The 12,900-nt window shown below is 43.2% G+C and overlaps 1 protein-coding gene across 2 annotated transcripts in view; it reads left to right on the top strand.

Moving 5' to 3' along the window:
- Positions 1–12,900, top strand: part of SDK1 (sidekick cell adhesion molecule 1) — a 411,416-nt gene that overhangs the window by 335,176 nt on the left and 63,340 nt on the right. For both annotated transcript variants that reach the window (XM_014946238.1, XM_014946237.1), the window contains 3 exons: positions 6,352–6,546; positions 10,351–10,552; positions 12,536–12,639. In XM_014946238.1, coding sequence (XP_014801724.1) covers positions 6,352–6,546; positions 10,351–10,552; positions 12,536–12,639 — 501 coding nt within the window. The remainder of the gene's footprint in view (positions 1–6,351; positions 6,547–10,350; positions 10,553–12,535; positions 12,640–12,900) is intronic.

Below are 12,900 nucleotides of genomic sequence, written 5' to 3'. Positions count from 1 at the left end.
ATTATCAAGATCACTTTAAATTATGCTCTTGTCCTCTAAAGGTCTCGCAGCCACTCACAATTTGGTTTTATTTTTTAAATTTGCAAGTAGACTGGCAATTCCAGCAGTCAGGTCATTAATGATAATATTGAACAGAACCACGCTCACGACTTATTCGCGTGAGACCTTACTTAATGTGTTCTCCCAATTTGTTAGCAAACTACTGACAACAACATTTTGAATTTTTTTTTTCAAGTGTTCAACTCACAATGTGTATTATTTTTCTTAGATTCTGTTTCTCATGTTTGCTTTTGACAGGGCTGTGCGCAATCATATTAAAGCCTTACTTAAAGTCAATGTGGATCATATCTACTCTTCCCACCTGGCCAATTACACTGTCAAAATGGAAAATAGATTATTTGATATTTATTATTTGCTCCAGACAAATACATATTGGCTGTTACTTGGCACTTTATTATCCTCATAGATGCTTATATATTGACTCATTTTTTTTCCAGTATCTTTCTGGGTATTGACCTTTAGCTTGGTTTGTCCATATTTCCTCTGGTTTTTCTTTCCCCATTTCAAAAGATAGGGTACTCTGCCCTTCTGTAATACTCTGGGCTGTCACCTGTTCTCTACAAGCTCTTGAAGGTAATCACTAATTATTTGGAGATGGCTCCAGCTAGTTGTATAAGCACTGCAGGGCAAATTTCATCAGGCCTTTCTGACATGATTACGTCTAGCTTAACTAAATATTGGTTAACCTGCTCTCTATTCTAGCCTACATCCCTACTTAGATTGTTGTCAGTTTTAATTTCTGTTAAAAATCTAGTCAGCATCAAGTTTTTTTCTGTGTGAAAATGAAGCAATGGAGGTATCACCCTTCTGTTCTTTCCCGTCTCACCTGTCTCAGGCTCATCTCTTCTCCCCTGTAGCTGACCTGTCCTCCTTCTGTATCTCAGATTTCTAATGTATTTAGAAAATCTTTCTCGCTTCCTTTGATGCCCTTGAAGTTACAACTCACTTTGCACTTCAGCCATTCTGATTTTGTCCCTACATGCTTGTGCTGTCTATTTATACGCTCCCTTAGATGTGTGTCCTGTTTCAACTTTTGTGCGGTCCAGTTTTGATTTTCAGGTCATTAGTGAGCTCTGAATGCAAACATATTGGCCTCTTAACATCTTTTGTCTGCATTGGGATAGTTGTACCTTTTTTTTGGTCTCTCTTAAAACTGTCAGCTAACCTGAATTCTTTTTTCCTTTAGAATTCCTTCCCAGGGGACGTTTCCTTCCAATTCCCCCAGTCCACCTCTTTGAAGTCCATTGTCTTTATTCAACAGTTCTCACTCCTTTATTATTTTTTTTTTTAAGGTAGAAACATGGAGGTTCATGGAGGGAGTAGTTAGCTGCCAATGTCAGAGAGAAAAAGTAAAAATTACTCATGCTGGGTACTTCTCTGATCTTTCCAAAGAAGTGAGGACTCCTTCAAAAATAGATAAAAAGCAATGTGTAACATTCTAAGTAAAGGTTGCCAACTTGTTTTTTTTTCACCTGTACACCTCTTAAATCTCATTACTGTAATGAACTTTCAAAACACCATTGTAACCCCCACAGTCAAGTGCCCTGAAGTAGAGTTGTCAGAAAAATAAGTTAACATAATTTTGTGCAGTGCCCTTCTATTCACTAGTGGGGTTGGAGAGAAAAAATACTTGCTTTGCAAGAGCAACTTATGTTCAGAGCCTTTGAACTAATGTTCCTGCTCTGCTAGCTTTGTCCTCTGAGTATACAAGCACCTTTGCAGCTAACATTTTTGTAATCTATATCAAAACATGTTCTAGCATTTCAGCGAGAGATTAGCAGGATGAAATACTGGCAGGCACCAAGAGGGAAAACCACTTGTTTGTTTGTTTAAATATTTTACTCTGGAATACTGCTAGATATTTCCATTTCTCCTTTTGGGAATGTTACGGTAACCATCTGAGGCTTCGCTCTGTCTTCTTTTCTGCACTCCATTTAGCTAGCACCCAATATAGTACCTTCAAATACCATTAAAGAAAAATGATGCATTAATGTGTACTTCTAGCTATGAGCATCCCCTGAAAACAAGAACTCAACCCACTTCCAGGCCCTGGTTTAGTATTCCTCATGGTATCCTTGTATTTAGCGTTTACCTGAAGCTTATTGCAAAAGAGTGTAAGAACTCCACTGAGAATTAGAACCAAAATTGGATGTAATCCATGTTTGCAAATTCATATTTTGATCCTAGACTGCATTTGCACACCCGCTGGCCCTTAAACAGATAAGCAGTAGAATCAACAAAACTGGCTTGCTGCTCCAGTAGGCAGAGCGTAACCTCCCAGTATCGTTTGGCTTCCCCTAAGTTCTGTGACAAATTAATAAGTGTTTGTATCTCGGCTGCACCACGGCCTGCGTGAGCGGGCACTGTCACTTCTGAAGGGCTTTCTATGGTGATGAGCTTGAAAGCTTTTTTATATTCATGGTGTGTTGTCATCTTCCTGCCTGTTTGCTTTGGGGAATCCACTGGTTGTGTGGCAATGACCTAACATTTAACAGGCAGTTCAGACTGTTGCCATTTATTGAGTGCAGAAAGCGTAGCTCCTGAAACTGCTTGCAGTTGTGCAAAAAATACTTAAAAAGATGCTAATGCAAAAATAAGCCCGGTTTCAATGAATAAATAAGCTCCTGAAGAGTTGATCTTTCAGGGCTTTTTTTTTTTTATGCTCTTTTGGCATGGTGAAGTGCAGAACTTCAAGTAGCAGAAGAGATTTGGAATCTAATGCTATATGAATTAAAAAAAAAAATAAGAAAATAATATGAATTATTCCTATTGACCATCCAGATGCTTCATATTCTGTAAGATATTCCTTTCCCAAAAAGTTTGCTCCGATCACCTTTTAAAGATTTTACTTTCATAACTTTTTAATTTTTATTGTTTTTAAAATCTAAGATACTGCAGCATCTTACTGTTGTAATCTAGTAAGGAACCTTCCTTATTCCTCCAGTGCATCAATCGTAGTTATTGCTTCTTATAGCCCTCGAGCATACATTAATTTCTCTTTGAACACTTTCCATTTACCTCTATTGATTTGCCTCGTTTGATTTCACTTAACATTTCCTGTCTTCTCCCATCCCTTGTTGCTGAAATTCATCAACGTAATAATTTTATCTTTCTGATCTCGTGTTAGCCCTAATTATTATCCAAGCTGTGGTTTAAACACTGCATTGTCTGTGTCACTCAGGGGAAAAAAAGAGAAAAATTATGCTTTTTATACCAGTACGTATCCTGCCTGTCCCAAACTGTCCAGTAGAAGAAGGTGATGTAGGGAATCAAAATTAAGATATGGGGTATCTCTGGGTGGGCTGTGGGTAGCAGCAAGAATGAGCTGAGCCCAGGGGCAGAGGTTGGACACGTACTTTTGAATCAGACCAAAGGAAGTGTTGAGTTTCTGAGGAAATCTGTAAAGGTGATGGCTCTGGTTGTGTGTAAACTCTGCCTGAGATATCCAGGAAAATAGATGTTTACCCAGACTGTCAGCCAAGACAGCAGATGCAGGAGAGGACAGTGAAGGCTGATACTGTTTTTCACAGGGGTGCATTGAACAGGAGTTTGTGGAGCCTGTCAGAGAGACAGGCTGTGACAAGTGATTTCTTCTTTCTCATGGCTAAATTAGTTTTTACACTAGGCAAGGAACCACTCTTGTGTAAGTTATTATAATGGCCTAGATATGTACGTGTTCCTTTGCCTAATCTGAGCGTGTTTGTAATTGACTTTCCAGCATGAGTACCACCATTTAGCAGTAAATAGTTATCTTTCTATTCCCTCCTTACATTTTAACTACACTGTATATTTTACAAAGGTTTGGAAAAGAGAGGAAATTGCTCGACAAGGATGTGTCCCAGATATCATACTTATCTTTTAATAACTAGATAAATCAACTTTTCTATTCTTTTAATATTCTCGGTTTCCCTCCAGGTCTTATTCTTTACGTCTTATGTCCCTTTATCAAACTTCTTTAGCCATCTTAGTTGCTTCTTCCTTCATCTTTCCTGCTGCTGTAAAAATTTCCCCAGTGCTTTTTCTTTGACTACTTTTTTCCCCCTTACTGAGATCCTGCACCAGGGTTTTCACTCCCACATTCTTCACATCTGTATAAACAAAAGAAGATCGCAGTGTATCTCTTCCTTCTCCCCATTGCTGGCTGTCTTTCTGTAGACTTTAAAAAAGATCAAAATGCTACGGGACTAAAGATACAGAAATACTTTGGTGAAATGTATTGGACCAGTAATGGGAGAGCTGGTGCCATGGATAAAAGGAGGTAGTTTGCAGGTGGAAAAATGAAACGTTCAAAGTGTAAGACTTTGCTGGGGTCTAAGCATGCTCTGAAAAATCAGGCCACTTTTTATCCAGCAGTCTAATGCTATCCACCCAGCTGTGAAGATGCTGCTGTAGGAATACACCTGACACACTGGGCATATTCCATGTGTGAGGGTACCCGGGCACCACGAGGTGAGCCTGGGCACTGGCAGCTGTTCACTGCTGATGCCCATTTTCATTATTTCATTAATGAAGATGCCCATTTTCAAACCTGGAGCACGTTAAGTCAGCTCAGTGAGACAGCTCTACCCAAACCACAGCCTGTGGGAGCTCCAGCCGAAGCCACAGCCCCTGAGAAAAGCCAGGTCACTCGTGGAGGTGTCTGTGCAATCAAATCTGTTCCCCGTGAGGCAGCTGGGGCTGTTGCCCCTCATCTTCTCACAGCTGCTGAGGAAAAAAGGACAAGGAAACACCAGTGCATCGTCAACAGTGACGTGAGAGGCAGCACACCAAAATTAATACCATCTGTGCCCCAATTAAATTCCACTGTTTGTGACAGTGTGCACCACACACAAGTGTGGCATTCATTCAGGGGAGTGCAGGAACTCTGCTTCTGCCTTTTCTGTGAGTGGGTATGGGGAAATTGTTGTGTATTGAGAGGGAAATAAATGTCATTGATTTTGTCTAATAGCCACAGGTAAGATGAAAACCTGTTTTCACACACTGACCTTCACGAATAAACGCGCCAGGTTTGGTTCCCCTTGTTCTCACTGCAGCCAAAATGTGGTGAGAGTTCAAACTGGGATATTAATTCCAAGAGAAAGAGATGGTTTCAGGTGCTGCAGACCCCTTTGTCATTCGGAAGATGAGCAGAGGGTTGGCAGAATCGTGTCATGACTGTTTTGTTTTCAGCTGCTTTGATTTGGATTTGTTGGCTGCCCTCTGCCCTGTGTAACTCCATGAAGCGTTTAATCGTACAACTGCATTCAGCTTGGGCAATAAAGCACCACACCAGTTCTGGTATTAATTGATTTTGGAAATCAGCAGCTGGACTGAAAGTTACCGTCGAGCTCCAGAAGTGAGAGCCTGATTCAATCGCCGGGTTTTACAGAATGGATTGGAACATTTGGCAGATCCTCTTTGGGGGACAGTTGTTGCTAGCGGTGCGTGAGAGCTCTGGAAGCCCTCCTTTGCACAGTTGGATCATTAATAATACAGGCTAAACTGTGAAGTCCTAATTGTCAGGCAGGTTGGAATGGGGGTTATCACTTACAGGCATCAACAAAATTGATTATTAAGTGCCGCATGGTTGAAGCAGGACCTCACAGCTTGCAGGCTCCTTCCTCGGGCTGTGGGCAAGGGCAGCAGCGTTGAATGACAGAAGAAGGATGCTTTTATCGGCAGTTCTGGCACTCGCTGTGTGGTTACAGGGGAGCAGGAGAGCTGAGAAAAAGGCAAGTGCAAAAAGCAGGAGAGAGCCTTTGCTTGGGCAGCACGAAGGCTGGGCACAGCTTGGGCAACCCAGCTGCTCTGCAGCTGAAGGACCTTTAGTTTGAGGTGATGCTGAAATGGCAAGAGGGCAGGAGAGCGTGTGTGTGCACATGAGTGAACATAGGGGTGGAAAGCTGAAACGGGGAGCATTGTCTTGAACCAGCTCACCCAGGTGAGATTAATTGCACACACTCTGTTCCTTTGCCTCTCCAAGGTACCGGCGTGCTTAGGAAAGATTAAACTGGTTTTGTATCTTGTTGGTGTAAAGGATGGAAAGTAAAACAGTGTCATGGCTGATAACATTCAGTAGACCCCCGTGTTTGCCACGGTGTATGATTTCCCTGCTGAGGTACAGCTCCTGGCTGGGGGAGGGCTGCTTATAACAGAGTTTTATGGCACTAAAGGAAGTAGATTACTTTGTTCTGGTTTCAGATAAACAATTATGATAAATTAATAGTTTGGGGGCTCTTTATATTTTTTTCCCCTGCTAGAAAAAAAAATCCTAACCTTTTTTTCTCTCTCTTGTTGACGCTGTGGTTTCAGGGTACCAGATTGCCTACCGCCTGGCCAGCAGCAGCCCAAACAAGTTCACGACGGTGGAGGTTGGCTCAACAGTCAGGCAGTTTACGGCTACAGATCTCACCCCTGAGTCAGCATACATCTTCCGGACATCTGCCAAGACCAGGCAGGGCTGGGGGGAGCCCCTGGAAGCCACAGTGATCACAACAGAAAAAAGAGGTAACGCTGGCAGCCACAGGTTGAGGTACTTTCTGTTGCGTGCCTTGGAGCCTGCGCTGCACTTTGGGGAATTTTAATAACAAGCTAGAGCCCGTACACCTCCTCCTCCTCACCCCGTAAACCTGCCCCAAACCATAGCAACACCATGATTTGAGAAAGCTGGTGAGCAAGACAGACTTTTATGAGACACAGTTCTTCTAACCTGCCGGGCTGTTGGAGATTGATTTTTCCATCAGCTGCTATATTGGCCATATGCAGCTCCTTCTGCAGTCAGAGCTTTTTTTGTTTCTTTTTTTTTTTTTTCCAGCTCTCTCGTTTTCTAGAAAGTTTGCAATCTTAAGGAAGTAAGTGATGGATGAATTATATTGATCAGGGAACGCAAAATGAGAGGAGGTGATGTTGCAGGATTTCTCCACGGCCCCTCCATTGTGCCTCAGTCCTGACCTAACGTGTTAGTAATTGCTCTGGCCTCTCCCTGCTGCCCCGGTGAGCAGAGCGTCTGCATCTGGATTGCCCAGAATGTTTCTGCTTCTTGCATCAGCCGGATAAAATGGTTATTCTCATTCAGAGTCCCCCATCAAATTCTGTTCTGTAGGGAGCCTACTTGAAGAAAGCAGGAATTACATGTGTATAAATGAAACCAGATGCTTAGATACCAAATGTATCACAATGTGAAAGACATGTAAGGTATTGCAGAATCTGCTCTGCATCGTTGCTTGTTCCTATTGCTTTTGCTCAAGTAACTGCTTGATTCTCCAGTCTTAGAACAGATCTTTAGAGCTGGCAGTTAGAAAAACTATATTTTCTACTTGTGCATGACAATTTATTTTATATTTGTTTTAATTCAGAGCTAAAGGGGAATATATTGGTAGAGGACAGGAGTCTTGCGCTATAATACAACCAATTATAGTTACTTTGAATTCTTAAAATGTGCCTATTAAGCGATCTCTTGTTTTAATTCCTTTCCACACATTGCAAATTGGTTAGTGTAAGAACAAGGATTTCCCATGCTGTTTGCCCACAATGTTTTCCTTATTATTTTCCTATCACACTTCTAAGGAGAGAGGACATTGGCCTGATGTTCAACCACCAGCAGTGAGGACCTGTGGGGTGCATTCCAACTACTTCTGGTCCTGTCTGGTCGGTCTTAAAATTCCCCCTGGCACAGCTCTCCCAGTCACGTGCAGCCTTCCCAGTGCATTAACAGTGCAGTCTTCAGAGAGAGAACCTCTAGGGCTGTGTTAGGAAACTTAAAGTGCCTCTGTGATAGATACTGTCCATCAAAGAGATTTATCAGCTCAAGGTTTCTTCCACCCCTGTCTGATTGCTGTCAAAGTGGAAGTTTAAAGTCCAACACGAGGAAGCTTCAAAAAAAAAAAACACCCACCATGCCCAATAAAGTGAATACTCAAAGCTCGGAGCCTCTTCTTTTCAATAAAATATGCTCAGATGTCCCAGACAGTGCACAAGCTGTTGCTGGGTATACAATAGCTCAAGGCAGAACTCCCAGCTCCGCTGCGGGAACAATGATCCCTTGTTGCTATCAATGCTTTAGGGTTATCTTGAACAGACAAGTCATAGTGTAAAATGAACCCTTACTCTTTTTGATGGATGGCTCTGCTGTGTCTCTATACATGCTATGGAACCGAGTCCCAAGGCACTGAGAGTTAACTGAAGTGATCCCATATGTAAAGTGTAGAGAGAGGAATGTGTAATCTCCCATCAGCAAGATTGATAGGAGGGGCCGATACAGAAATTTATCCAGTGCAGCTATTCTGCTAGCAAGTAAATGAACAAACAAACCTGAAACCTGTACACATGAAAATAAATATTCTAGAGTGAAAAGACATTTAATTTCCGTTGATAAAAATGCATTTAATATCCCTATTCTTGATACTAAGGCAGGCAGGCACAAAAATTCCCTTGAAAATTAGCAAAATCAGTCACTCTTGTCCTTTTAAATTCCTCGGATAATCCCAGTATAAATCTTTATATTTTACAGTGATACCTATGATTTATAGATCCCAAGTTGTATTGTAGCTGTGTTGCCCAGAGGTTTTTCTGTACTGCTTTGAATCTACATAGTGCTGTGGTGCCCCTCGGAACAGTCAACAGCAGTGATCGGGGCAGAACTGAGTCAGAAGATGTAAATGTAGTGAGAAATTAAGAGTCCTTTGAGTCATGTGGCCTAGCCCTTACATTCCTGCACAAACAGCTCACCTTAGCATTTGCTTGTGGCTAAACTCCCATAAATAAACTCTTTATACTAATGGGTTTGTACAAACAGTCAGGAAGTATATCTTGCAACACGGGAGATTTTAAGATCTCCCATTAGCAGCAGAAGGAAACCCAGTCACGGGAGACTGACTGCAAGATCTGACCTGCCCAAAACTGCAAGCTGGTGAAAGCTTATCAGCAGAGAGTATTAAATCCCTGCACGACACTCGCTTCCTCTGGTAGAATAACCCCAAATACCTGTCTCAGCCTGTCAGTGTAAGGCATTGACCTTTTTGCATTGTACTCCAGCTGGCGGGCTGCTGGCACCGAGGGCTTCCTCCAGCTAATAGAGTACAAATCTTTGGGCACTGATGTCAGGAAGAGCACGTTGCAGAGAAATGCCAAAAAAAAAAAAAACAAACAACCCCATACAGGAAATGGTTTTAGGGGGATGGCAGGGAAATGAAGCCCTCGCCATCCGGAGCTGTGAGGAATGGGGCAGACGGAGGTGTGTTTATGGAAACAAGTGCTGATGAAGTTGAATTGAATTGCTTCTCAAAAGCAAGCCGCTGCGGTGTCTCCAATCAATTTCTGCTTTATTACATGCCACACATTTTAATCAGAATCAATAATCTTCATGATAAACAATTAAACAATTATTCCTCACTCTATAGAGTTTCTCTATTGAAATCGATGGAGTGCGGAGACACAGTGACGGGAAAGGAGATCTATATTGAAACGGTTGGGATCTGGCATGCTTACACCTGCATTACCATTCCCTTCCTCCTCTAAAAGGTGTACGGTTAATTACTTTGGAGAGCTCTCCCTCAGCGGTGGCACTGCCTGGTTTGACTTTGCAGGTTCAAGGTTAGAAGGGAAGAAGAGGGGAAGTTTGGACATGAACTGCAGCAGGTCCTCAAGCCCCAACTCTCAGGGGTTTGGAACCTGAGCTGAGGTTTGGAAGCAGCAGCAGGAGCTGCTGATGTTTTCCCAGTTCCTCAGCAGGGAGAACTGGTGCAGGAATTCAGTACTGGCTGTAAATCATGCTCTTGGACTTTTGCTGCCCACCACCAGCCTGTTCCAGCTCATCCCTTCCTCTTCTTTATGCCTCAACTGGGCAGCAGCTGGTGGGAGAGGATGCTGCATAGCACAGAGAGAAGGTAGTCCCGTGGTACCAAGCAGCACGCATAGGTTAAAAACTGAACTAGTTTACAGAATCTGTCAAAAGAGCAGTTGCAAGCGTGGCTGAGTTTCATTAAAGACTTCCTTGGTTTGCTTGGCTGCTCATCTTAATGATTCTTCCTTGGCTAGCCAGGCTTAGACCCTCCCCTCACTCAAGTTTGAGGTCTGTTGCTGGAAAAGCATATATTCAGTGGTGACCTTTTATGCAGGGAGATAAAAATCAGTTTTACTGCTCTTCTTTGCAGTAGAAGGTTAAGGAATGGGATGGCTTGTATACTTCCTGGGGCAAACCCAAAAGTTCAATGTCCTCTGGCATTACCGCTATGAAAATCTGATCAGGCTGTCACATTTTATGTTAACTTGAATTTCTTCTCAAAGCAGTACCAAATTACGGTTTAATTGCAGAACGACCAGCACCTCCCAGGCAGCTGATAACCCCTCAGAGTGACGTGTCATCACGGAGTCTGCTGTTGCAGTGGGTCCCTGGAAGTGATGGATCTTCTCCAATCCGGTATTTTACAGTACAAGTGCGAGAACTGCCAAATGGAGACTGGCAAACCTACTCCTCTTCCATCAGCCACGAGGCAACATCCTGCATTATTGAGAGGTACCATATGATCCCAGGCTAGCATGGAAATTCCCAGTTTCTGCTTCCAGCAGCCAGGAAACCAAAGCAAGCACCGCTCAGCTTTACAGCCTTTTTGGGGGGAGAGGGGTTAAGTGAGGTCACTGCTCCCATCTTAGAGGTGGTGTTATGAACAGCGGTTGGGAGATTTGCTGAAGGTCATGCAATAAATCTAATTAAAGTTAGATTGCAACGTGTCTTTTTGAAGCCCTTCCTGAAAGCTCGGCATGGTAGATAACACTACTCAGGCTAAAACATGTGTAGCTACACAATGTTCTGTAAAATACAACTGGTTAAAAATCCTTTCAGAAGTGACTGATGTTAAAATCCACTCTCAATGCTGCATTGCAATTATCTCTATATAAGCTTTTCCAGATGAAATGGGAACCATTTTTATCTGTATTTTCCATACCGAAGTTTATAGATAGCATCAGAACATTTAAACTTTGTTATTCAGGCTTCATTATATCCTCAGCAATGCTGTTGTAATTAAAGTCCTTGTAACATCTGTGAAAGCAATTGAATGTCTATGAGAAGGTACTTGTTTTGCTGTCTCCGTTTCCTCTATTGACCAGCTAGTACAAATCAGATTATTTCTAAAAGGCCAGGAGCTTTTGGAGGATCAAGTATTCCAAGCATTCAGATAGAGATTTTCCAGGTCTGTTATAAAACCGTCAGTGACCATGGGATATGGCACAGATATGTGCACCAGGAGATGCAGACACATTGCTATCCTTTTGTCTAACTGCACAGAGAAAAGAAAACTTGACAATTATAGGTACAAATATAGATGTGATTCATTGACCGTGGAGTTATTATACCCACCCTGAATATACCCGGTATCTCTCCAATCAAAACCTGTAAAGTCAAGGAAACCAACTGTATCATTTAGACTTGACATTGGCATTACTGCAAACAAAAGATTGAGAAAGATGATTCACATTATTCAAGTTGCTGTGGGCCAGTAGTGATGTCCTAATAGGGTGGAACTACTGAAGAGGTTTTTTCTCCCCTCGCTAAAAGCATTTTCCTGTGAAAGTCCGGAAAAGTAGTACATGTGTGATGCAGGAGTGCCGCCCGTCAGAATTTGTTATCCCTTGATGTTGAATCATTCCTTACAAGTAACTTTACTTGGGTTTGTAGTCAGTGTTACATCTGCCAGCTGATGGCTAGACGCTACCAATTAATTAGCTAAATCCCCTGTAACTTACAGCTCTGCTTTTCCAGCCTCCGCATCCAGCCTCCCCCACACCTTCCCCTGCCAAGCCGAGGCAGAGGAATCTTTGCGAAGGTTATGTCAGCTGGAAATCACTCTTTGCATATCTTAAGCACTGCACAGATAAAAGGGAACCTGTTGTTACTGTCTTTATTAAATAATCCAGGTAATGGCATTAATTTGAAATTCAGTAGGAATAAAAGGCACTGATTGAACAGTATGGTCTGGAGGATTAGTGGGAAGGCTGGTGCCCTGAGTCCCAGTGCCTGCACTGGCTGATGCTGGGCACGTTACCTGTGCCCTCTCTCCCTCTCATCCCCTCCTGTGCACTGAGCTGCCCCACAGACCTGCTTTGAGGATCTCTGGGGCAAAGCCAGGTGCTTTCAGCCAACGCAAAACCCCAATAACAACACATCTGGTCCTTTCCAACAAGGCCCAGTCCCAGGCTGCTCCGTGAACTGCATCTTCACGGCTGTTTTCCAGAGCCTGATTCAGCTCTGAATCCGTGTATATTTTCATGATCTCAGGCCAAGAGCAGTCTGAGGAGATGCTGATGGCAGCAGGGGTGTGAACACCCCCGTGTCCCGGGGAAGCTGGGGGAGGCTGCAAAGAACAGGCGATGCGGAGAAGAGACAAGCTGCTCCGTGACTTTGGTTGCCAATGGGCATGTTCTCTGTAGAGGCAAGTTGTGATGATGTGGGGAGATGATTTCATCCCTCAGCCTTAATTTTTTTTTTTACATTCCACAGCTTGAACCCATTCACCTCCTACAAACTGCGGGTGAAAGCAACCAACGACATCGGAGACAGCGACTTCAGTGCGGAGACCGAAGCGGTCACAACTCTGCAGGATGGTAAGAGAGGAGGATTCACTTCTCCCAAGGGAATAATGACAGGAGCAGAGGAATTGGTCTGAAGTTGCAGCAGGGAAGGTTTAGATTAGATATTCGGAAGAATTACTTTCCTGAGAGGGTGGTCAGGCACTGGAACAGCCTGCCCAGGGAGGTGGTGGAGTCACCATCCCTGGAGGGATTTAAGAAACGTGTAGACGTGGCACTTCAGGGCATGCTCTGGTGCCTGAGATTGTTTGTTTGTGTCTGTGGGGTTTTTTGGGG

This window comes from Calidris pugnax, unplaced genomic scaffold (assembly GCF_001431845.1).
Source record: "Calidris pugnax isolate Ruff unplaced genomic scaffold, ASM143184v1 scaffold123, whole genome shotgun sequence".
In the NCBI taxonomy this organism is placed as follows: Eukaryota; Metazoa; Chordata; class Aves; order Charadriiformes; family Scolopacidae; genus Calidris; species Calidris pugnax.
The sequence above is the reverse complement of the archived record's forward strand: the minus strand, read 5'-3'. Positions and strand labels throughout refer to the sequence as shown.